This window comes from Microtus oregoni, unplaced genomic scaffold (assembly GCF_018167655.1).
Source record: "Microtus oregoni isolate MIOR12 unplaced genomic scaffold, Mior012 000003F_ref0000135, whole genome shotgun sequence".
Taxonomy (NCBI): Eukaryota; Metazoa; Chordata; class Mammalia; order Rodentia; family Cricetidae; genus Microtus; species Microtus oregoni.
Genome location: NW_024543062.1, coordinates 31,322,274 through 31,346,670, shown reverse-complemented (window position 1 = coordinate 31,346,670; position 24,397 = coordinate 31,322,274). Strand labels below are relative to the sequence as shown.

Here is a 24,397-nt window from a genome sequence, read left to right as displayed (position 1 = left end):
GGTGTGCCATGTATACATGTGCCTTGTCTGTGTGAGGGTGTGCCGTATATGCATGTGCCTTGTCTGTGAGGGTGTACCGTGTGTATGCATGTGCCTTGTCTGTGTGAGGGTGTGCTGTGTATGTACCTCCTGGACTTGGAGTGACATGGGTGCTGGAAAACACACTCAGGTCTTCTTTAAGAGCAAAAAACACTCAAGTGTGGAGTCTTCTCCCCAACATCTACTTTCCTGGCCAGACACTGGGGCGATGGAAACAAATAAGACGCGGCCCTCGCCCAACAGAAACTCACGGTCCAGCGGAGACCGGTAGACGGGAAGTTGGCGAGTACAACGTAGTGTGACTAGGGCTGTGCTGAGGGACACCCTGATGGCCAGCCAAGCCCTCTGAAACAGCCCTAAATAAACATGGCTGTGACAGTTGCCACAGGCCCAGGTACAGCAGCTGCCATGGTCTGGAGGTACGAGGCAGCCAGGAGGAGGGCTTGGGGCAGCCTTGAGAGACCTGGGTCAGGCAGAGGGCTGGTGATGTGGGGAGAATTTAAAGGCCAAGCTGGCCCCGGCTCTTCTGAGACCTACCCCTCCCCAGTCCCCACAGCAGGACACAGGGTTGGGCAGAATGGATTGTGATCTGGGAGACTTGAGGATGCTGAGAAGCCCCCTCTCCACCTCCCCGTGAAGCTGGTGTGCTAGGCTGTGGGATCAGTGAACCTGGTTCCTCCAGAGGTGGAAACTGAAGAATTGCCCTGAGAAGCTGAGGGGAGCCAGAAGTGGACACCAGTCATCCTTTCCCCCTAGCCTGGTGGCCCCCATGGCCCTCGGACTGCTTGAACATCCCAGCTCTGGAAACAAGAGGCCCTGGGCAGCAGGAGTACCACAGCAGGAGGGCTGCCCCTAGTCAACAGCTGTAGTCCATCATGCCCGTGTTAGCTGCACGTGTACCAGGGTGGGTGCCCGCCAGGATGCCTTCATCCTGGAGTGAGGTGGGACTCTGGCCTCTTGCACCTGGGTTAGGACCCTAGAATAATGAAATGGCTTTTATAAGCCAGACAGCACTTCCCAGCCAGTACAAGGACTGGGGGACTCTAGGCTCGGGCCTTTCTCCACCTAGCCAAGGGTTTGTGGGAGCCAGACAGCCCCGGGGGGTCCCAGGTTCTGGGCCCTCCAGTCCAGCATCACCTGTGAAGAGAAGAGCATAGGCAGGTTTTGAGCTTCAGGGTGGCAGGAAACAGATGCTGTGTGTGTGTGTCCAGTCCTGCGTCCCCAGGGACCCCACTCGTGTGATGCAGTGTGACACCGGTATATATTGCATGTGCACAAGCAAGCACCTACAGTGTGTGGAAACCAGCACACTCTGTGTAAATGGGGTGGACTGTGGCCTCCAGGCCAGACTGTGGCATGTGGCCGCGGCGGCGGCCTCGGCAGGCCTGTCTCTGCCACCTGCTCCCATCCCCGTCCCTGAAGAGCCTCCCTGCTTTCTGCCGTCAAGGACTCCAGCCCGCAATAAGCTGCACTTCACTCCTCCTTAAGCTGTGCCATTTCTGCCTGATTGTAATGGCATATTTTAAAATTACCAGAAATCAAAGCCGAGAAGTGGATATTGCTGCTTTTATTGCCTCGCTGTGTTGAGACTGGGGGAGGGGAAGAGCATTCCACCCTCCCCCACATCTGTCCATCCCCCACTTCCTTTTTCTTTCTTTCTTTTTTCTTTATAGACAGTAATAGGAGAAAATTGGTTTTGAAACTGAATAAAAGTCCCTTTCAGAGGAAATCTTTACTCACGGGTACCTCTGCTGAAAGTAAAATAGAGCATAATGAAAGGTGGTTACGTGATTGTCTTTCATTTACCGAGAGGCCAGGACAGACGGGAGGCTGCCACCGTCTCGGGGAATACAAGATTGGAATAATTGTGCCGTAACAAGGAGCTTGTTGTGAAATTAGTATCCTAAGAAAGTGGTGAAAAAAGGCTTTGCTCATGAATACTTCATTATCAGAAGCAGCAGAATTCTGGGCTTCAGACACCTGTTTAGTATTAAATACCTTCCCTCTCTCCCCTTAAACAGCCCCTCCTCGTTTGCAACCGGCGCAGGATGGAGGCACCCCAGGCTGGCTGCCAGGGACAGGGATGGGTGGGATGGGGAGGATTCAAGGACCTCGGGGTACCCAGGCTGAGGAGAAAGAATGGGGGGCCCCACTGGGACGCTCCCTTCTTCCACAGTGGCCTCCAAGACTGGCTTGTCCTGGGCCCAGTGCTCAGAGTAGCTACCACACCCTCAGGAAGGCAGGCTTTGTGGGGACACATGAACTTCCTGTTCCCCGCTACCCCTGGCGTCTGACTTGGTGAGGTGAATAACAAAATGGGCTATGGGATGGCCCATCTGAGCTGCCATCTAAGGGCTGCTGTGGGTGACTCTGGCCTACCCTTCCTACTTGGAGTGAGCATCCCAAGCCGCCTCCTCAGGACACCTTCCTGACACTCCTCCAGGGTACCATGAGAACACCCCCAAACAGGTGCCACACCAGTACTTACGGTATCAGGGACACGTGAATGCTCCTGTATGGACCGCAAAGATGACCCCGTGAGCTAGGGCCAGATCTATCACAGGATTATGAGAGAGTGGGGGTCTACCACCAGCCAAAGCACAGCTTGACAGAGGACTGGGAGTCTGAAACAGTTGGCTGTGGCCCACACACCAGCTAGCCAAGGGTTTATGAGGCTCATGAGTTCTGGCTTTGATGTGGTAGGAGGGGCCACCTCTGATCCTATCCTGTGATGGCTTTGTGGCACCTATGGATACCTCAGTTTCTCCATCAGAAGGAGATAGAATGTCTGTTCTGAACATCTGGCCCGAGGTACACATGGTGGCACACCCTCATCCCGGAAGCTGGGGAACATATGCTGTAGGCTTACATAGAGAGAGGTCTAAAAAACAACCTGTCTCTGATGTTCCTTGGGGTGCTGGGGAGGGTGGGAGGTTGCTTGGTGCAGCTCTCAGTGACCAGTGCCTCGTCTCCCTCTTCACAGGAACCCTGCTGCAGAACGTGCCCTGCCTGGGGCTCCCAGCTCAGTCATGCTGGCCTGCCTGCAGAGGACTCAGGACCCACCCAGCCAACACCTGGCCTGCCCCAGCAAGAGCCTTGAGCTTCGCAAGTGTGAGTGAGACCCCTCCCCTGCCTCCTGTTCCCTGTTCCCTCCTCTGCACACTCTGAATCCTGGGATTTGATTTCTGCTCCTCAGGTCAGAGTGGGCCATGCTGGGGTGTCGAGTGTGACCCCTGCTGGGGTGTTCATGCAGAATCTCTACACTGAGATACCTTGGAAGGCCTGGGCTCATCCCCCTGGGAGACACCCACAACGTGCCTCCACGTCAGAGTTCTGGGCGTCACCCCAGCACTCGGGAGGGAGGCCAGCCTGGACTGCATACTTCATGACAGAAAGTAGGGGTGGGACATGGGTCTCCAGTGAGGCGCAGCATGGCCTCTGCCCTGCAGCCTGGAAGCAGCTGTCTACACTGGTGCTGCTGCTCCAACTATTTATTTATCCTGAAAGCAGAATTCTTGTCCATCCTTCCTAAGGACGGAATGAGAGCCTGGAGCCCCACCCTCAGAGGCAGCTGGTGTCCACTTCCTGTGTGCCCTCAGATGTTTTATGTGCTTTGGCAAATGCTTGCACATCTGATGTGGTCCAGCACCTCACTTGGCCATCCATCCTCCAGGTCACCTGCCAGAGAGCTGCCTCTTTCCGTGTCCCTTTCTTTGGCGAGGATGAGCCATGATTTATTTGGCCAGCCCTCTCTTTAAACTGTCCACAGCTTGTTGATCTGATAAGTGATGTGGCAATAAACCCGGTGTTGTCACCAGGTGTGAATGCAGCGTGGGGAAACTCTGGAAGAGGAGATACGGCGTCAGGGCATGTTAGACCCTTCATCATTCTGGTGGGTGTGATCTGGCAGCCTTAACGGTTACACTCTGGGACAGTGTGCAGCCATGTAAAGGACCACTTCCCCACATGGTTGTGCGCACCAGGACAGGCTCTGGCCCCTGGGCGGTGGGTTTACTGTGTAGTTCTCATTTCAGATGATACCAATTCAGTGTCTTTGAATCAGGCCGTTTGTTTCGCTTTGAACATTCTGTGCGTCTATTGGGCTGGTTTTTGTCCGTCTTGGTTACCTGTGGGAGCCACTGTGTGTGACATGAGAACAGTATGTCTCCCTTGTTTTGTCTTTTGTCTTGGATTCTGCCCCAGATCACCAGAGCTCCTTTGTGCTTGGTTTTAAGTCAGATGTGGGGGACCCTTCCCCAGGCTGCTCTCTGAAGGGAAACCATCTCCCCAAGCTTCCTTCCACTCTTGTTTAAAAGTAGATGACCTCCCTGATTCAAAAGGCTTCCATACACACACACACACACACACACACACACGTGTATATATATATATATAGCATTAAAAAGATTTCCCCAGCACTCAGGAGACAGAGGCAGGCAGATCTGAGTTCGAGGCCAGCCTGGTCTTCATAGTGAGAGAAACCTTGTATCAAAAACAAAACAAAATTGTTTTGTAACTTTACTGGTTTAAAGTGTGAGGTTGAGATCTAGTGTGATCAGAATCAGGCAGGTACTGGTCTCTTTCCTTTCTGTTTGGCAACTCTGGGGTTTGAACCAGGTCCTCATTCACGCTAAGCAACATCTCTTGCCTCTGAGCTAGGCCAGGTCCACCAGGCTCATCCGTATTTATCCACCCCCACCCCATTTTGTTTTCATTCTTTTTGTTTGTTTGTTTGTTTTGAGGCAAGGCTTTGTGTAGCCCAGGCTAGCCTTGAGCTTACCATGTAACCTAGATGACTTTGAGCTCCTGATGCCAGGACAGGGGTCACACTACCACAGCCTGCTCTCGTTGCTGAGGGTTGGAAACTGGCGAGTTTACTGAGCCATGACCCCGTTCAGCCCGCAGTGATCTCTGGGCAGACTCACAGGCTGATTAGCATCAGCAGTCACGCAGCCTCAGACCCAGCGACAGCTGCCGCCTCCCTCCGCCCCTTCTCCACGGAGAAGTTCAGCTCACATCTGTCACAACTGACTTTCGCACCACGCATGCTCTTTTGTGGGTGTTTTTTCTGTAATTACATTTATTTATTTTATGTGTGAGCACATACACACCAGGCACATGGGGAGGTCAGAGGACGGTTTGTGGGAATCACTTATCTCCTTCCATCATGTGGGTCCCCAAAATCAAACTCAGGGCCCTTGGGCTTGGTAGCCAGCCCTTTAACCTGCTGAGCCGTGTGACTGGCCCAGTGTGGCTGGTTCTCCAAGGTCAGCCACATTGTAGCACTGATAACACAGATAGCTTCATGCTCCTTAGTAACCCACTCCAGATTTCCATGGTAACCTTGTTTTTTTGCCTTCTGACCTGAAGAGCCACTTCCTTAGGGGTGGCATTCATGGTGCAACTGCGCACCTTGACAGATGGATGCCAGGAGTCACGTAACACTCTTTCCCTCCAAAAACGAGGCATGCCTGTGTGTTCACACTCCTCCCGTGTCCCGAGGCATGCCTGTATGCTCCTCTCGTGTCCTGAGGCATGCGGTTCACACTCTTCCCGTGTCCCCGGGAATGTTCTAGCAGCCACTGCCTTTAGCTCCAACACGTTTGCGGGCCAGTTTGCTTCCGGAGAGGAGAGCGTTTTTGATGCACGACTTCCTGCGTAGCGAGGCTGATCTTGTGAACGCTGCTGCCCCCTGCCACCTTGCATCCTCTTGCTAAAAGGACTTTCCAGTTTAATCTCACCCATTTTACAGTACTCAGTGAAAATGAGAATTTAATGCTTTTTGAGAGCAGCCTCGTGCAGTCCAGGCTGGCTCCAGCCTCGCCGTCTAAGTGAGAATGCATTCATCATGCTGCCTCCCCCTTCAGGGAGCTGGACTTGCAGGTGTGCACCACCGTGTTGGGTTTGGTTGTGTGTGTTGTTGTTTTAAGACAGGGTCTATGGCTAGAAACCAAATATGAGTGAGTACATCCCATGTTCCTCTTTTTGTGTCTGGCTTACCTCACTCAGGATAGTGTTTTCTATTTCCATCCATTTGTATGCAAAATTCAAGAAGTCCTTGTTTCTTACTGCTGAATAATACTCTAATATGTATATATTCCATACTTTCTTCATCCATTCTTCCATTGAAGGGCATCTAGGTTGTTTCCAGGTTCTGGCTATGACAAACAATGCTGCTATGAACATAGTAGAGCATATACTTTTGTTGTATGATAAGGCCTCTCTTGGGTATATTCCCAAGAGTGGTATCGCGGGGACACAAAAAGAGGAACATGGGATGTACTCACTCATATTTGGTTTCTAGCCATAAACCAAGGACATTGAGCCTATAATTAGTGATCCTAGAGAAGCTAAATAAGGAGAACCCAAAGAAAAACATATAGGCATCCTCCTGAATATTAACCTTCAGCAAGCGATGAAAGGAGACAGAGACAGAGACCCACATTGGAGCACAGGACTGAATTCTCAAGGTCCAAATCAGGAGCAGAAGGAGAGAGAGCACGAGCAAGGAACTCAGGACCATGAGGGGTGCACCCACACACTGAGACAATGGGGATGTTCTACTGGGAACTCACCAAGACCAGCTGGCCTGGGTCTGGAAAAGCCTGGGATAAAACCGGACTCTCTGAACATAACGGACAATGAGGACTACTGAGAACTCAAGAACAATGGCACTGGGTTTCTGATCCTACTGCACGTACTGGCTTTGTGGGAGCCTAGGCAGTTTGGATGCTCAACTTACTAGACCTGGATGGAGGTGGGGGGTTCCTTGGACTTCCCACAGGACAGGGAACCCTGATTGCTTTTCGGGCTGAGGGGGGGGGGACTTAATTAGGGGAGGGGGAGGGAAATGGGAGGCGGTGGCTGGGAAGAGACAGAAATCTTCAATAAATAAATAAATTAAATTAAAAAAAAAAAAGACAGGGTCTACTATGTAGCCCTGGCTGGCCCGGAGCCTGCTATGTAGCTCAGGCTAGTCTCAACCTCTCCAGTGCTGGGATTAAAGATGTGGGCCCCTGGCCTCCATATCTGGCTCCTATGTTATCTTTAGTTTCTTTTGCTGAGTAGGGGGACTGTGTGGCTGTCGTCTCTGGAACGCTGATGATAGTGGTACGCATCATTCCAAATACTGTAGCTTGCAGAGAGCTCTGCCAAGGAAATGCTGGCTGTGCAATGAGTGTTTGTTCAAGTTGAATCGGTCTCCCTTTTATTAAAGGTTTATGATCATGAACGGGGCGTGGACATTTCCAGGTGGCTGCACAGGTTATGAGCCTGTGAGCAATGATGTCACGGGACACCTTTGTGTTGAAGGATCCTTGCATTCTGGTTGAACCCCAGAATGTGGTCATGGGGGGGATCGCCCTCTATAACATACTTTCAGGATGTTATTTTAGGCTTTAGAGTTTTTCAGCATTCTTGAAGACAGGGTCTTGTCATGTAGCTCTAACCTTACTCCCATGCCCCCCATCAGAACAATTGGTTTGTTGTTGGCTGTTGCCACCTGCAGCCTTCCCGCACTCCTGTGCTTGGTGACAGTTAAGTGGAGTTGTAAAGCCTGCTCCATTCCAGGGTAAAACTTAAGCCAGCGTGTGAGCCAGTGGGGCCAGTGTGTATGCCGATGGGGCCGGCGTGTGAGCCGGTGGGGCCGGCAGCCTTTTAATGCTGTTTGTTCTTTCTTCTCTGGTAATTGTTTTAATTGTTTTCCTGCTCCTTGAATGGCTCTGATAAAGAATTTTAAACATAATTTGATGCAGGTTTTTCGATGAGGATACATAGTGTGGTGTGATTTGATCCCTGACGCCACATAGTGCTCTTTGTCTCATGTGCGGCTTCCCGCACGGCTCTAGGGCCAGAGGACCCCAGGTTCCCACCGCTGGCTGCTTCAGCCACCAGCGAGCCCCAGGCATTCCGGTGCTGGGGTACAGTCACGTGTCACCACACTGGTCCTGTGTGGGACCGAAGGATCACAGGCTCTTTGCTGAGCCGTCCTCTAGCCTCGTGCCCGATCTCGATTACATTAGCTAATGATGTGATCTATTGCCGTTCCCCAAAGATCAGCCTGTAGTATTTATTAGTAATATTACCCTTTCAGGGATTCTAATTCATTGATTTATGCTTTTATCTTTATTAAAATCTTTCTGCCTTTTGAAGTTATTTTTTGAATTAGAGACTTAAATTTTTTGATTTTTACTTAATTTTTTAAAAATGACAATTTCTCTGTGTGCGTGTGAGAAGTAGTGTGCGCCACAGCTGGGGGTGGAGCTCAGAGGACACATTGCAGGGGTCAGTTCCCCGCTTCTCCGGTGGCCAAGGAGTGCACTCAGGTCTCAGGTTTGGTAGCAAGTGTCTTTACCCACTGAGCTGGACAATGAATGCTTGACAGTGATTTTTATTATTTTTTTAAAGAAAAAGGCCACAAAGTCTAGACTTGTATTTTGAATTTTACTTTCTAGTTGTTTTAAAGTTTTGATTTCTGATTTTTTTCTTCATCTTGACTTTCCCGAGCCCTGCCTGTCCATCGAAGCAAGAAGATTGTGTGTGTATGTGTGCACACGCGTGCGCGCATGTGTGTGTGCTATGATCAGAGATGCCCCTAAAAATAAAGGTTTTTTGTGTGTCTAGAGACATATCACCCCAAAAAAATACCAGCTCTTTTCCACAGCGCTTCGTGGTACAAAGTAAGCTTCGGTTTAGTTTAGTTTTGTTTCGTGTTTCCGATGAGGACTGTCTGGTTCAGAGTTTGATGGACACTTGCATTCTCCCCTGCACCTACCTGGATAAGGAGCCACACGCCCTCTGCTTTCTTCTCGTAGAATCCGTAGTGATACTGCGGTTCTGTTTAATGTGCAGATATTAGTCCTGTAAACTTTCATGGGAAGAAAATCCTTAACTAACAAAGTTGTTTTAGCACTTTGGGGCCTGGAAGAGATTTTAAGACACTCAGCCTGCTTTTGAGCTCACATTTCTCTTGACACCTTCACCAGTTCTCTGGATTACTGTCTTTCCGTGTGACTCTCCTGCTGTAGAGCTAGACTAAGCTTTGTGACCCTAACACACCACTCCCCTTTTACTACATATGGGGTGTACCTTCCTTCCTGCCTTCCTCTATTGCCCTCCACCACCTCTCTCTGAACCCATTGCTCGCCAGTTGGCAAAACTGGACGCTCAGGCACTCCAAGGATCCCCTTGTCTCCACGCCTCTCCTTCATATACACTCAGGGATCTGAACTTAGGTCCTCGTGTTTGTAAGGCAGGTACTTTACAGACAGAGTCGTGTGTGTCATTTTCCCTGAAGAAGATGACGGAATCAGTGTGTTCTGCGGTTGCTCCTTGGAGCTGACTTCATGTCTGCAGCCTCAGCAGCTGTGCATGGCATCTCCTGGTCCCGTCCAGTAAAGACAAGAATGACACTGAGCTGTAACCGGGCCCTTGGTCCCTTCCGTGGTCAGCAGTACCCTCGCCTCAGCCTCTCTGGCGTTATCCCAGTTCCTGCTTCTGTTTCTCTGTGTCCTCAAGAAATAGGATCCGTGCACCAGCGTGTTAGCCTTCCGCTCCGTCTTCTAAAGTTAGCTGGCTTCCAGGGTGCTGCAGGGCAGCCGTGGGCAATCCATAGTCATGATTTCCTACCTTCCAAAGGCTCCATTCCTTGTACCTCTACTTGGGAGGGTTAAAGAAAACACAACTTCATGCCATCCTGCGCTCACCCCACCGCTGCCCCTTGTTTTCAAACTTAGACGTCCACTATTATCCAGTTACTTTACCAGGCTGTCTTGGGTTGACCTGTTTTCATCCCTTTCCAGGATTGCAGCCTCTAAGCCAGGCTCCTACCTTTGCTTCCCTCCTTCCCCTCTGCGCCTGCGCTCTCTCACGTGCATGCCTGCTCTCTCTTGCTCTCCCTCTCCCCCCCTGCACTTTGAGGACCATTCTCTTCTCTTGCACAGTTGCTTTTATATGATTCCCCTGCAGTCTGTCTCTCCTTGAAGTCATCTCTTCTCTGGTGACAGTCGTCTCTGGGGATGTAGTTTGAAATCAACCCTGACCTTGCCCGAGCTTCATTCTGATGAGGTCTCATGCTTGTTCAGTGTGGCTTACCTTTGGAGGAAGTGAGTTCGTCCGGCCCAGCCATCTGCCGGAAGTTCATGGTTCAGGAAGGCTGAGGCCAAGTCCTGATGGGACTTTCTCGGTGTCACAGATGCAGCCACCCCTCCTCCATCGCTGCTGGGCTTCAGAGCAGGTGCGGCATGGCTCTGTGATTGTATTCCTAGTCCTGTGCTCTCTCCAGCCAAGTGTGTTCCCTGCACCTCTCCTGTCACTAAAGAGGGACTTAGGCTTTGCATTTGGGGTGTCTCTGGGCCTTGAGGGGTACATGCTGCTGCTCAGTGAGTGCATCGTGACTTTTCTACGGTTTTTTCACCCCACTTGATCTTTACAGTATGCGTCTTTGTTTGCATCCAGGCCTTAGTGGCATGTGCACTTTACACGGTAATGGCACATTGAGACACAGCTGGGCATCTGGGGCATTTTTAGTCAGTTCAGTTCTCGTAGGAGGGCCTCACTCTCCCAGGATCTGCCGTCGTTGTTAGATAGGGTCTCGCCGTGTAGTCCAGGTTGGCCACAAACTCCTGGCCATCCTCCTGCCTTTGCCTTCCAAGTGCTGGGATCGTAGGTGTGGCCACCGTGCTGGTTGGGCAGTGGCTACATTTCCTTCCTGCTCCAGGGCTGGAGCAGAAGAGCACAGAAGGCCATCATGGCCCGCCTCTTCCCACTCCAGTCCTTTCCCGGTCTGTACCTACCGGAGAAGACATGGGGTCTGGCCAAGAGGGAACAAGGAAGGAGACGAGGGAATTATGTCCCAGGCTCCGCTGCCAGACCCACCCTGACGCCTGGATGAGGCTTCTGCCTTTTCCTTCTAGGTATGGTGATAGGTGTGGAGCCCTCTCCTCTTTGTCCCAAGCAGAACTTAGGATGGAAAGGCTGGCCTGAGCTCTGGGCCATGCTGGTTACCACTAAGGTAGGAAGGTCTTGGCCAGGCTATGGACAGCGTGACCTTGGACAAGTTGATCAGTCTCCTGGGACCTGTGTCCCCTTCTATAAAGCAAAGGGACAGAAAGTGGATAGAAAAAAGTCTAGCTCTGGCTACCTGTGATGGGTAACATCAGAAGATACAAGGAGTAAGGGAGCCAGCTTGAGACCCTGTCCTTTTCCTGTACTAGGGGGATCACAGTAGTCTGACTTAAAGAACTGTGACAAGAATCAGCTGCCACGTGTGCCCAGAACACACACCTAAAGGACCAGAAATGGTCATAGCTTACATCTCTAGCAGAAAGTGACTTGAAAGAACAGAGTATGTGTGTCCCCTCCCCTCCCTTAGGCCTAAGAGCTGAGCCTTCCCAACTGGCCAGAGTCCTAAGGTCCCAAGCCAGACCTGCTCAGCCCCCAGAACCCTCTGTCTCAGCTCTGCAGGCCCTCACCAGAATTGTGTTCTGCTAAAATACAAGCTCTGTGGAGTCCCAGGGAGGTAATGTGTAGCTGGTGTGGGAGGGTTCAGGGACTGGGGCTCTGCTATGCTCAAGGGCCTGGGGGGGGGGGGGCTGGGCAGCTGTGCAAGAGTAGTGGGTAGCTTGTGCCAGAACATTACCCCACCTCCAGGATCCAAGATGGATGGATTAAGGGGTCAGGTGCTGGCTGGACCCCACACAGGCCATGTGTGTGACTTTTGGAGAGTGATTGGACACTATGACAGGGATAAGAAGGAAGGAAACCATCACGGGTGGGCAGCCAATTCCAGCACTTTGCCTGTCCCCTTCCCAGCCCAGTACTATTCCTTGCCGTGACTGAGAAACACTGAAGGGCATGTAACTCAGGAGCGGTAGACTTTCAGCCTGACTGACCCTTCCCTACTGCGGGACATTCCCTGTGATCTGCCAAGTAGAGTCTGCCCCAGTGACCTTCCAGCCGCTGGCATTTCTACAGGGGCCAGCAAGACGGCTCAGCAAGTGAAAGTGCTTGCTTCCCAGCCTGCTGACGTCCAGTTCCTGGGGCACATGGGAGAGAACTGGCTCCAGTAAGCTGTCCTCTGACCTCTACGTGGGTTGCCGTCCCTCTGTCAAAAGAAAAATGTAAAAGAAAGACTGCATGGGGCAAGGGGTCCTAGTAGCCAGCAAGACAGCAAAGGAAAAGGAGCACGTGTCAGGGCCAGACGTAGGACATCAGAAGGCAACTTGAGCAAAAGTGTGGCTCTCACAGCGTTCTGCCGCAGAGGCTGCCTGACTTTGCGTGCCTTTGCGTGCCAACAGCCGCTCTCAACCTTATAGGCCACATAGCCGCATGTGATTTAATATGAAGTGGCAGAACTGTTCTAATAAAGCCTCCCTGGTGGTGGGGCTGGGGAAGACCGCTGCCCTCATGCTCTTACCCTGCACATGCGAGGACCCGAGTTCCAGCCCTATGATGTGTTGTTTTGTTTGGAGGCGGGGTCTGCCTCCGCCTCTCGGGTGCTGGGGTGTGTGCCTGTGCCCAGCACCTCGACTTTATTAGTCTCGAGTGCTCTGAATCTGTTCCATGCGCTTCCTGGCTGTTACGTATCTAATTGAGGAAGTCTGTGCATTTCCTGTTTCAACTCCATTACTCGCCTTTCTCTCAGAGTATCCAGGCCCCACGTGTGTTCTGGGTCCTAGTCCTCTTTCACGGCGTGAGTTGCAGGAATCCTCTCCCGTCATGCAGCTGTCTTCCTCACACTTCCTGACTCCCCTTTGAAGCACCAACTGTTTTCATTCTGGTGACGTCATGTCCATTGTCAGGTGCTTTTGTGCAGGTTCTGTATGACTCTTGTTTTCTTGCGAGCATCTCTAGTCTTCAGGCCAGTGAGACAGCACAGTGGGTGGAGGTGCTGCCACCAAGTCTACAGACCTGAGTTGATGCCCGGGATCCACATGGTGGGAAGAGTTGCCATCTCATGCCCATGTGGGGCTTGCTCTCCTCCACCACACATAGTAAATAAAAGGGGTTTGGAACATTTTAGCTTTCTTTGTACGCTTCTGACTACACTCTTGAGTTGATCTTTGCATATGGAAATGGTCCAACCTCATTATTTTGAATATAGCTGGTGTTCTCGCCACCAATATCTAGATATCGAGTTATCTTCAACACCAGTCACTGGAAAGACCACTCTTCTCTACTGAGTGGTTATGTGAATTTGTACCCTGACCTGCTGGTGCCTCTCTCTTTCTGTCTGGTTCCCACAATGGCCCGATTGTTTTAACTCTTTATTAAGTTTCAGAATTAGAAATTGTTTGGACTTTTCTGGATTCCCTAATTTCAGGACCTGCTTCTTAGTTTTTGCAAGGAGGCCCAGCTGCTGTCCTGAGTCTCCCAGTCCATGAACATGGGATATCTTCCCATTTATTTTCTTTCTTTGAACGTTTCATCGCTTTCAGATCACTTTGTTCTTCTGTTAAAATTTGTTCCTATTTTTTTGATGCTGTTCTGAACAGAATTAAGGGTTGTTTCTGTGTTGTTTCTCCCGGTGCTAGGGATAGAACACGGGGCCTTCTCCCTACTCAGCAACTGCTCTGCCCAAGGTGCACCCTCAGCCCTGGTGTTTCATTTTGTTTTCTGAACTGTGAGCAGATGGAAACAGAACTGGAAGAAAGCAGGTGTCTGGTAGTGGGCAGAGGCCATGAGACCCGGGGAAGGAGGCTTGGCATGCACTGCAAGGACGAGTCAGGTTGACTCTTGTGTGCATGGTACAGACTAGAATCACGTGTGACTGAAACAGCCAGGCTGAAGGGCAAGTGAGAAATCGTAAGGGACAGGCAAGTTAGGGTGGGGAAGGAGGAAAGTGAGACGGTGGCCACCCCAGGGCTCCAGCCAGCCTGGGGGTGAGGAGGGGGGGTAGGGGTGGGAGGTGGGGGGGTGCAGGATGTCCCGTAATTAGATCTTGTGGCTTTATTCATGTGCTCACACATTGGAACGTTCTCCCACTTAATCCTCACCCCCTGCCCCAAGAGATAGGGGACACACACACACACACACACACACACACTCTCTCTCCAGAGCGCACCTGGAATTATCCAGGGTCTAATCCTCTGTTTGACCACCAGGGGTCAGTACCTGCAACAGATTGGGGTCCCTGGGACAGCCAGCAAGGTGCCAAACTGCCACCCCCGTGACTGCTTGAGTCCTTCCTAATAAAGACCAGAGAACAGCTGCTCTCCCCTGCCCAGTCGTCTCCCCCCAACCCCCAGCCCGGAGCGGTCTCATTAGGCATTCTGCTGGTGCCACCGGCTAATTAGTGTCACGTTAATTGAGCATTCAGGAGGCTGCCACCTCCAAGGGCATAGTGTCACAGTGAAGGGGAATGCAGATGAAGGGTGGTGCCCTGGGACTTCCTGGTCCCCTGTGGAGGGCAGGGGCTGGACGGAAGAGGATGCTATTACCACTCTCCCACGCCTGTGACAACACCGGCCTGTACTCAGAAATCTGAGCTTCCAGTGAGTCAGGAGGTGACTGGGCCACCTCGGGGAGACCCAGTTCTAAGTGTGCTGCTCCTAGGCCCCAGGCTCCTGGGCCCCAGGCCTCTGAGCCCCAAGCTCCTGAGCAGGCCTGCCCTCTCCTGTCAAGTGAAGTTGGCCCCAGTATAAACCTCCCAAAACAGCCTGAGCCCTTGGGCCACCTCAATGATACAGGCCTAGATCCTGCAGGGCATCTGGAGCCCAGGACTAGGAATTCTGGGATGGCGGCTCCCCACTCTCCTTGAAGAGGCATTTCATTGCATGCTTAAGTCCCCTGGAACCCAGCCTTCAGCCCCATCCTGTTAAGAACACCCACCGCCTGAGTCTACATAGTCAAGGTAACCATGACCCTGCTCTACCACTTAGCTCCCCACAGCGGAGCCCCGCCCTCCCCTCCCTTCCCCCCCTGCTGCTGGCAGCAGTGCAGTGAAGCCCTCTCATCTCCCTGAGGCAACATTAAACCCCACTCAGAGGGCTGGTTTTAATTGGCTTAATATACTCGTTAATAACCGCGTCTATTTAACGCACCTGTAAAAGGCCCATAACATTAACTTAATGGCAGCGACAGTTCGCCCGGCACTTCCTGCCAGCCTTTTAAATCTCCAGACAAGCCGTTAATGGGGACTTCCTGGATGGAGATGGATTGGGGGAGAGCTAAGCAGGGAGAGGCAGCCCAGGTCACCCTTACTTGATGCTAACCCTGCGTGTCTAACCTTTTCGGAGCACATGGCCCTCCAGAGCTGTCTCACGAGGGCACAGTGCCTGACCCAGGGGAAAATGCGACCCTGTGTGTGCTGAGGACCTGTTGACAGGAAAGGAGGCTGCAGAGAGAGGTCTAGGTCAGGTGGCCAGTATCACCTTGAACAGCGCATCTTAGTGAAGGCTGTTACAGAGAAGCTGAGTGGGGACAGCACACGAGAGCTCCAAAAAAATCATTGTCAACGCCGACACGGGCCAGGAACACCAAGGAAGGCCTGTCCTTTGTACCTGCTCCCAAGACCCTCCAGACTCAAGCAGTGGGAATCAATTTAGTGCCAGCTTGGAGAGGGGCCGTGGCACCCTGAGGGCACACGTGGCAGATCTGGGACTTAAAAGACCACTGGTATTCAGTTGGTCTATCACCTTCACCCCTGCTCAAAGGCACACCCCAGTCAGGTTCTTATTTCCAGCCAGGCCCACCTATGATCAACTCGAGATGAACACATCAGTGTATTAATCCATTAGTACCCTAAGACCCCGTCAGCCCTATGTGTGCCACCAGCAAGGGACCAAGCCTTCAACACATGGGCCTTCAGGGGATTATTTTATACCCCAATCATAATGGATGGTCTCTCTCCCTGGGGAACCGTCCATGTGGAGCATACACCAGAAGACCCCAGTGGCCTGGGGCCTGGATGTTTCGGTTTCCAGCACCCATCTCTGGGTTGCTGGCCCCTGTCTCAGATCCTGTATGCCTCCCCTCTTCAAAGGCTGCCACTTCATTGACCTATGCGTCCAAGCCACAAACCCTCCCAGCCCACCACTCAGTCTGCTGGACCTCACTGTTCATTCCCAGGGCAGTATGTCAAACCGTCCCAGAAGTCAGTGCCAAGCGGCCAGTATACCCCGGACTTGACAGTGAGAAGCTGCCCCGTGATGTTCCTGTGGGTGGAAGAAGTGTTTAGGGTCTTCTGGACATGAGATACCTGTGTGGCCTCTCCACACAGCTGGGTCCAAGTGGCAGTCAGGTGGCCTTTTACCGAGTCACCGTGGGTAGTAGTGAACACCTTTAATCCCAGCACTCAAGAGGCAGAAGCAGGTGGATCTCTGTGAGTTTCGTGAGGTCTCTTTGTAAGTTCCAGGACAGCCAGGGCTACATAGAGAGACCCTGTCACCTCACGAAAGTCACTTAGCAACATTCCTGCCCACCCATACTACATTCTTCTCAGTATAATGAAGCCACTAATCCAGTTCATATCAAACGAGGGGGACCAGACGTGGCTACTTAGGGAAGATGTGCCCAAGAATGCGGATGTGTCCACCACATCTGTCAGCCTGCCCCCCTTCTGTTTCCGGGGCTTGTTGCTGCCCGCCATCCCATCCAGGGTGCTGGCTCCTTTCCTCCCTGGCTGCATGGTAGGGCCCAGGAAGCAGAGGGTATATGGCAGACAGCAGTGGCAGGGGTCCAGAAGGGACAGGCTCAAGCGTCTGCTGTGTCCTATGGGAGTGGGGCCCAGCTGTGCACAAACCATTAAGGGAACCCTGAGTCTGGTGGCCAGCTGCAGGCAGTGCCATGGTCCCTTCAGTAATGACAGCTGCCACTGAGATTCCTCAGACCAACTGGAACGGGGGTAGGGCAGGCTAGATGGCTGGGTGGATGCTGGACTTTTCCATGGCTCCCCTAAAGAGCCCGCTGACACTCAGCTCTCCAGCCTCTCCATGAGGACCTTTCCCTATTCCCATTGCCCTGCCTTTACCAGACCCTGAGATGGTGTGAGCACTTGTGACAGGGACTTTGCAACCTGGGCCTAGGAGCCAAGTAGCTGAGGATCCCAAGCCAGGTCCACTGCAGAACAGGCTGTGCTGTGAACCACTCCAGGGTAGCCAGAAAAAAAGGGTCTTTTAGGGACCAAGGATTAAGGTGGGGGTATCATCTCAAAGGCGTATGTGGGGCCCATGATTAAACCAGCCCTGTGATGGGAAACCCCAGCAGCCTCGCTGTCACCATGCCCAGGAAGAGGCTCACCAACACCAGCCTGAGCAGCCAGGTGATGGCTATAGAGAGTGGTGGCCCTCAGCCGTCAGACATGACCCAGCCCTGCTGGGCGCTGCCTGGGGTGGAGTGACGGTGACCCAGAAGACAGACCGGTCTAGCTCTGCCCTTGGCTGGTTGTGACCTCTGACCTCTTAACCTACAAAATGGAGACCTGTGTGTCATCTTATCTTGGGTCAGGTGACAACACTGTGTGGCTGATGGGACTTGGAAACCCAAGAGCCACTTGGCTGAGTGTCTACTCAGGGTCCCTCAGGAGGCTCGGCTGGGACTGGACAAGACTCACAAGGCCACGCTTCTGTTCATCCCCTAGGCCTCTCCAGGGTCCCCGTGTGACTGGGTGTCGTGGGCGAAGCAGCCCACAGAAAACCATGTTTCCTTCCAAAGGGTCTTGTTGGTTATACAGTTCAACCCTGCCTGCTGTGGCTCCAGGGGACGGCAGAGCCTAGAGTGCCAGGTGGTCAGAATGACTAGGGAGCCAGGGCTCCAGGCCGGCTACCACATGTCATACCCCTATGTACGTCACAGGGATGCCATCCCTCCACACACACACCACTCAGAAAATGGTGGGTGCAGAGCCTGTACCTGGCCAGCGCTGGCCACCGCAAGCCTCTGCCTCCAGACACCACTGTCTGCAGGAAGCCCGTTGACCAGATGGGGGCCAGGTGCGCCCTCTTTTGGTAAGAAGACCAGGGAAGCAGGCATTTCCTCCCTTTTCTTAAGGTTTTGAACACCTAATTTATTCCATCCATTAGATAGATTTTGTAGATTTAATCATTTTCACAGTTGGTGGCTCATTGGATACTCAAGATAAACTCCGAATGAGAGCGTAATGCAGAGGACAAATGAGTTTTCACACCACAGTGGCAGGCGCTTGCCTGGGAAGAGTTTAGGGGAACACAAATACACTCGGCCATCATTTTTTTCCCCTCCCGGCAGCTGCTTTTGCTGAGTCTGGTAGGTTTCCACAGCTAATTTCACCAGTTTTGTTCATCTGTAAAATTGCATAAAAGTGACATTTTTGTGCTCATTATAGCAACTGCTGATTTATGGCTGGCAAATGAAGAGCGGGTCCCTTTTCTGCGGGACTCTCAGAGCGGTGCTAAGTGCCCATGAAATTGCTTGTATAATGTAGTTTAAATCCAATCGCAGAGAAAGATTCCTCCGTTGGCCAAAGTGGCATTTCCATTCTCCACACCAAGTTTATTTTAGGCTACTTCGGAGCTGGGGAGGCCCAGGGCAGGGTCCGGGTGGACTTACCTTCTGGGCCCAGGTTAGGCCAGTGGATTGAGAGGTAGAGCAATGTGACACCCTGTTCCATGTTGTCACCGCCTCCTGCCATGCTGCACCTGGGCCTTGCTGGCCCAAGGGGCCGGGCGGATCGTGCTTACTCTGTCCTGTGTGCTGTGGGCTGAGGCAGCCACCAGGTCCAACCCACTGGAAGCCACAAGTATGCAGATCCCTAGTCATGACCAGCATCTGTCTACAGCTGTTTGCCATGCCCACTCTGGTGAGAAGCCGCCCTGATGTGCCCAGGCCCTGCCTCAGCTGGCCTCAGCTCTCCCAGCTGCTCATGGCAGTTGTGTCTGGGAAGGCTGACCTAGTCACCACCCTGCCTGACACAGAGAACCGCCATCCAGACTAATGCTGGACCAAAGCCATTCAGGTCAGGCTCTGGGAGGACAGATAGGAAGCCTCTAACTGAAAGGACCTCGTGGGTGTGTCCCTCTCTGGTAAGACTCTGCCCTGGGCCAGGCTTGGTCTCCTCCAGCACAGCCTACTACACATGGACCTGCTGAGTCCTCACAGCCCCCTCAGAGGCAGCCTTAGGAACAACATCTGCATAGATGAGGAAAGGAAGGCTCAGCATGATGAAGCCATTACCTAAGTCCCCTGTCACCCACCGTGTGACCCACACGCTGGGCCCCTCAGCACCGCCAAGGTCACCCTGTGACTGGCACCGTTATTGTTCCCATTCCACACGTGGGAAAACTGAAGCTTGCCCAAGCAGCTTGCCTAGGGCTACAGAGCCAGGGCTCCACCCAAACCCTGCCAGCACCAGTACAGGTCCTCCTGTGTGCCTCCCTGTGCCCCTGCCTCAGAGGAAGCTCTGGGATGTGCTCTGGTTTACTGGAATGGCTCAGGATGTCAGGAGGGGTCTGTGAACCAGCAGCTTACACACACACACACACACACACACACACACACACACACACACACCGGCAGGGCCAGTTGTGACCACCTATAGTGGGTGAGTCTCACAATCTAGAATCTCACACACAATATTAACAGGCCAGCCACCGTGAGCACCCGGCATCTGCTTCATCTCACCCAGCCTGAAATGCCAGCACAGCTAGTCTGTGCTGCCACAAGTGGGGCTGGGGATGCTCAGTTGATAGGAGGCCCTGGGTTCTATCCCAGGTGCTGCATAACAGGGCATGATGGCACACAGCTGTGACCCTCACTCTTGGGAGGGAGAGGAAAGTCAGGGTCATTCTTGTATATGCATCAAGTTTGAGGCCAACCTGAACACACCCAGGACCCTATCTCAAAGAGGAAAAAAGTGGCAAACTCTATTTAAACTTTGTACGTGTGTGTGGTTTCCTCTGTGAACTTCATGCTTTCATTCAAAAGTTGGAAGTGTGGAACCAACAGAAGAAAAACCAGCGAGGGAAGGGGAACTGGGCAGCTCCCAGAGCCCTGGTGGGGACTGAGGGGTTGTAGCTACCAGCCTGACACTCTGTGCCTCTGTCTCCCTGCAGGTGAGTCAGTGGCCAGCTCTATGCATTCCGCCCGCTACCCAAGCCCAGCTGAGCTGGATGCCTATGCTGAGAAGGTGGCCAACAGCCCACTGTCCATCAAGATCTTCCCCACCAACATCCGAGTGCCGCAGCACAAGCACCTGAGCCGCACGGTCAACGGCTATGACACCAGCGGCCAGCGCTACAGTCCCTACCCTCAGCACAGCACCGGCTACCAGGGCCTGCTGGCCATTGTCAAGGCTGCAGTCGTCTCCTCTAGTTCGACTGTGCCCGCTGGGCACACCAAAAGTGTGCTTAAGAGCGTGGAGGGCAAGCGGACTAAACTGTCACCGGCCACTGTGCAAGTGGGCATTGCACCCTACCCGGTGCCCAGCACTCTGGGGCCTTTGGCTTACCCGAAGCCACCCGAGGCACCTGCCCCACCGCCCAGCCTACCTGCAGCCGCTACTGCCACCTCTGTGATCCCTCTGCCGGGCCGGGGCCTGCCCCTGCCCCCTTCCAATCTGCCCTCCATCCATAGCATCCTCTACCAGCTCAACCAGCAGTGCCAGGCCCCAGGCGCTGCCCCAGGCGCCTGTCAGGGTGTGGCTGTGCCCCACCCCAGTCCAGCTAAGCATGGCCCGATGCCCAGCTTTCCTAGCATGGCTTACTCAGCCACAGCAGGTCTGCCAGACTGCCGGAAAGGGGCAGAACTGAGCCAGGGAGCCACACCAGCCCTGACACTGGCTGGGGCCACCAAACCTGCAGGGTATGCAGAAGGGGGCCTGGATTACCTGCTATGGCCTCAGAAGCCACCCCCACCCCCACCCCAGCCACTTCGAGCCTACAGTAGCAGCACCGTAGCCAACAAGTCTCCTGAGACTTGTGGTGGGCGGGCATTCGAGAGGGCCAACGGGTCGCCCCACAATTGTGGTGTGGGCCTGCCCACCAGCTTCACCGTGGGCCAGTATTTTGCTGCCCCTTGGAACAGTGTTCTGGTGACACCTACTAGTGACTGCTACAATCCAGCAGCAGCTGCGGTAGTGACAGAGCTGGGGCCAGGAGCTGCCAGGGAGCTAACTGGGCCTCCTGCAGATGGACTCTCGGGCCTGGCCAGCAAGAACGTGTGCAACACAGCGGTGCTGAGCAGCAGCCTGCAGTCGCTGGAGTATCTCATCAATGACATTCGGCCACCCTGCATCAAGGAGCAAATGCTCGGCAAGGGCTATGAGACAGTGGCCGTGCCCCGGCTGCTGGACCACCAGCACGCCCACATCCGCTTACCCGTCTACAGATAAAGTCTGCTCTGAGAGCACATGAACCGATGGACAGATGGACAGGGTGCTGAGGGGTTAGCAGGCCACAGCACAGGGCAGGATGCTAGCAGGCCGTCCCGCCTGCCCTGTGGCCGTGTGTCCACAGGGAAGCCAGGCTGGTTCGCTCCGCACTGCGGTGGGCAGGCAGGTTGACCTCACTCACCAGGGCTTTCTCCCCCAACTTGCTGCCCTAGGGAACAGGGAGTGTCCAGGGCTGCCTGCAAGGCCCATCCTTCCTCCATCGAAGCCGGGAAAGAGGACCTTCTGCAGACAGGAAGTTCCTTCTGGAACTCCAGCAGAGGCATTCAGACCAGGGGTGCTTCAGTCAGCATGAGCCACACATACTGGGTCTTTACTCATAGTCCCCTAGTCTCTCAGAAAAGGAGCAGGAAGGATTCCTGCTAGAAAGTCCCTGGGTACAAAGTGCACCCCCACCAACTACTCTAGGTGAAGACCACTCTGACTCCAGACTCCTAGAGGCCTCAGGACTACCAGCCCCCTGTTCCTCCTGACTCCCCTCCCCATCCTTCCTAATAGGAATCACATCCCACCCTTCTCTCTCCACCCTGGACCAACCTCTTCTCTGTTCCCTCCACTACACCGTATAGGGCTGCCGGGAACAGCTGGTGCATTGCACAAGGGCACAGTGCCCAAGGAGACTCCACGCACATCCTAAACGTGTGTATTTGTTAGAGTTGCCTGCATTCCGAGGAAGGGACACCATTTCCCTACCCGCACAGAGATGTCACGGGCTAGCGAGGGGCCTGTAAATTCAGACTCCATTCACGTGGACGATCTTGCCTTCAAGTGTGGGGTCTCCTGGGAGCTAGTGAGAGGGTGACCTCCTGGCTATAACTGGAATACCCCATCCAGCTCCTCTGCACCCCCCGCCCCAGGCCTGACCTGTACTGCTGTCAGGAGAGGTGGCATAGATAAGCCCAAGAAGTCAAGGCCTGCAGTCCCTGGGTCCCAGCCCCAGCACTCACTCCAGAAGCGGTACCATATCTCTCCAAGGCCTGTCCAAGCACTAAGTGCATTTACAAATCTCTGAGAATGTTTTTTTTATACTAAAATTGACCATTATATTCTACTGTGAGAAGTGCAGTCTGCACTTTGTTGTTTTAAAAACGAAGAGAAAGAAAAAAAAACAGAAAACAGATGGTGTCTCAGCCATGTGCTGTGAAGATGTTTCCACTCTCGCTGACGCCCTCCCTCGGGGATCCACGGGAGGGCGCCCCAGGGAGCCTGGCAGGAGGGTTGGCATACACAGTGTTCTGTGCCCAAGTTATTACGAAGCTCTTCAAGCTGGGTGCTACCCCATGTGTTCTGTCATCTTTGGTGGCCAATGGTCCACCCATAGAAGCAAAATCAGAATCAAAACTGAGCTCCGGTAGCTCTCTAGTGCTGGGTGGCTCCTAACCCCCCATCGTAAGCCCCTCCCCAGCTCCTGTCTGTCATCCTCCCAGCTTAAATGGTGGCAGAATACCTGGAGACAGGCTTGCCTCATCCTGGCCAGCCCAGATGACACTGGGCCAGACACATGTCACTGGGAGGTCATTCACCAGGGACCAGCTGAACCTTGCTAGAGACTCATCCTTGGGAGGTGGGAGGTCTCCTGCCTGAGTTTATAGTGCCATGGGCCTGGTGCCCACACAGAAAGATGAGACCTGTCCTACGGTGGGGGTGGAGAGAGTGGGGGGCGGAATCTGAGTTCAGAGCACCCAACAGGATGGGAGACAGGAAGAGGGGTCCAATCCCACAGCATGAGGGTTTCACTGTGCCCATGTTTGATCCCAGTCAGATAATCTATGCCAAGAAAAATTGGGACATCCAGTCTGGGGCAGTCCTCCAGCCCCACACGGAACTCTGGCCAGTGTGGTGGGGATTAGGGCAGAGGTAGGAATGTCCCAAGTCAGCCAGGCCCTTAGCTGGGACCACAGTCTCCTGAAATCTTTCAGTAACCCAGAGTCCACTCAAAGGGAATAGTCTCAATGTCACCGTGTGCAGAAGACCAGGCTTTTCCCTGGGAATTTCACCCCGAGCCAGGCACATCTGCTAACCCAGGGGATATGGGAGACCAGGAGACACGGGGTAAGTGCTGGAAAGACCACCAGGGTCGAGTCACAAAGAATCAGTGACATGATGACCTCAGTGGCCCTTTCAGGTAAGGAATGGGGTCACATCTTTCCCAGAGCAGACACAGAACCTGAGGAACACCTGCAAAATAATGGCAGCCCCGCAACTGTCTAAAACAGAGCCAGTGGGCCACCCAGAGCCAAGATGGGCATAGCAGGTAGCTGGACAGGGTCTGAGCCCCAGTTGCTACACTGAACTATCCAAAAAAAAAAAAAAAACCCACGAAACTGGCATATTGTGATGGAAACATAGGCGGCAGGAGTGTCCCTAGAAGGGCAGACCAGTCTGCTCTGTGGCTGGGTTCCTTCTCCCTGGGCCTCAGTTTCCCCTCCGGAGCTGAGATGGTTGACCTGAAGAGCATTCTAGATGCTGTGGCATTGACCCATGCTTTCACGGAGACCCTGGATTGACATGACAGCCTTGGGGCAGGGCAGGCCACCAGAGTAACGGAAGTGGGCAGTCAAAGCAGGCTGGGGCCAAGGAGCTCCTGCTGGCGCACAGTGCTCTGCACAGGTGAGTCTGGTGAGGTCACGGCCCCCCATAAAGAAGCTCCCCCACTCCATCTCCACTCCTGGCTGCTCTGTGCACACCTGGAGGCAACAGAAATGCTGCAGGTTTTGTTTGCCTTCAGAATCAGGTTGGCCTGCGTGGCTGGGCTACGGGGAGGCAAGCTAGGCAGCTAAGCCGAGAGAAGCAGCTCCTCCACCCTACCCTCTCCCATCCCCGCTGTGGTTCTCTGTCTCCGTTCCAACAGACTCTCTTCCCCCTGGAACTACCTTGGGCTCCCATGTTTCCAGGCTGAGATCAGGTGGTCAGGCCTGCTGTACCACATTCATGGCCACAACAGCAAAGCCACCAAGGTGCAACTTCTGCATCTTACCGCATCAGGACAGCCAGAGA

The 24,397-nt window shown here is 53.3% G+C and overlaps 1 protein-coding gene across 1 annotated transcript in view; it reads left to right on the top strand.

The window, feature by feature from the left end:
• Positions 1-22,817, top strand: part of Fam222a (family with sequence similarity 222 member A) — a 45,426-nt gene extending 22,609 nt beyond the window's left edge. The window contains exons 2-3 of the mRNA XM_041646133.1: positions 3,023-3,150; positions 20,067-22,817. Of these exons, the coding sequence (XP_041502067.1) occupies positions 3,069-3,150; positions 20,067-21,343 (1,359 nt within the window). The 5' untranslated portion in view covers positions 3,023-3,068 and the 3' untranslated portion in view covers positions 21,344-22,817. The remainder of the gene's footprint in view (positions 1-3,022; positions 3,151-20,066) is intronic.
• Positions 22,818-24,397: the final 1,580 nt, after the last annotated feature.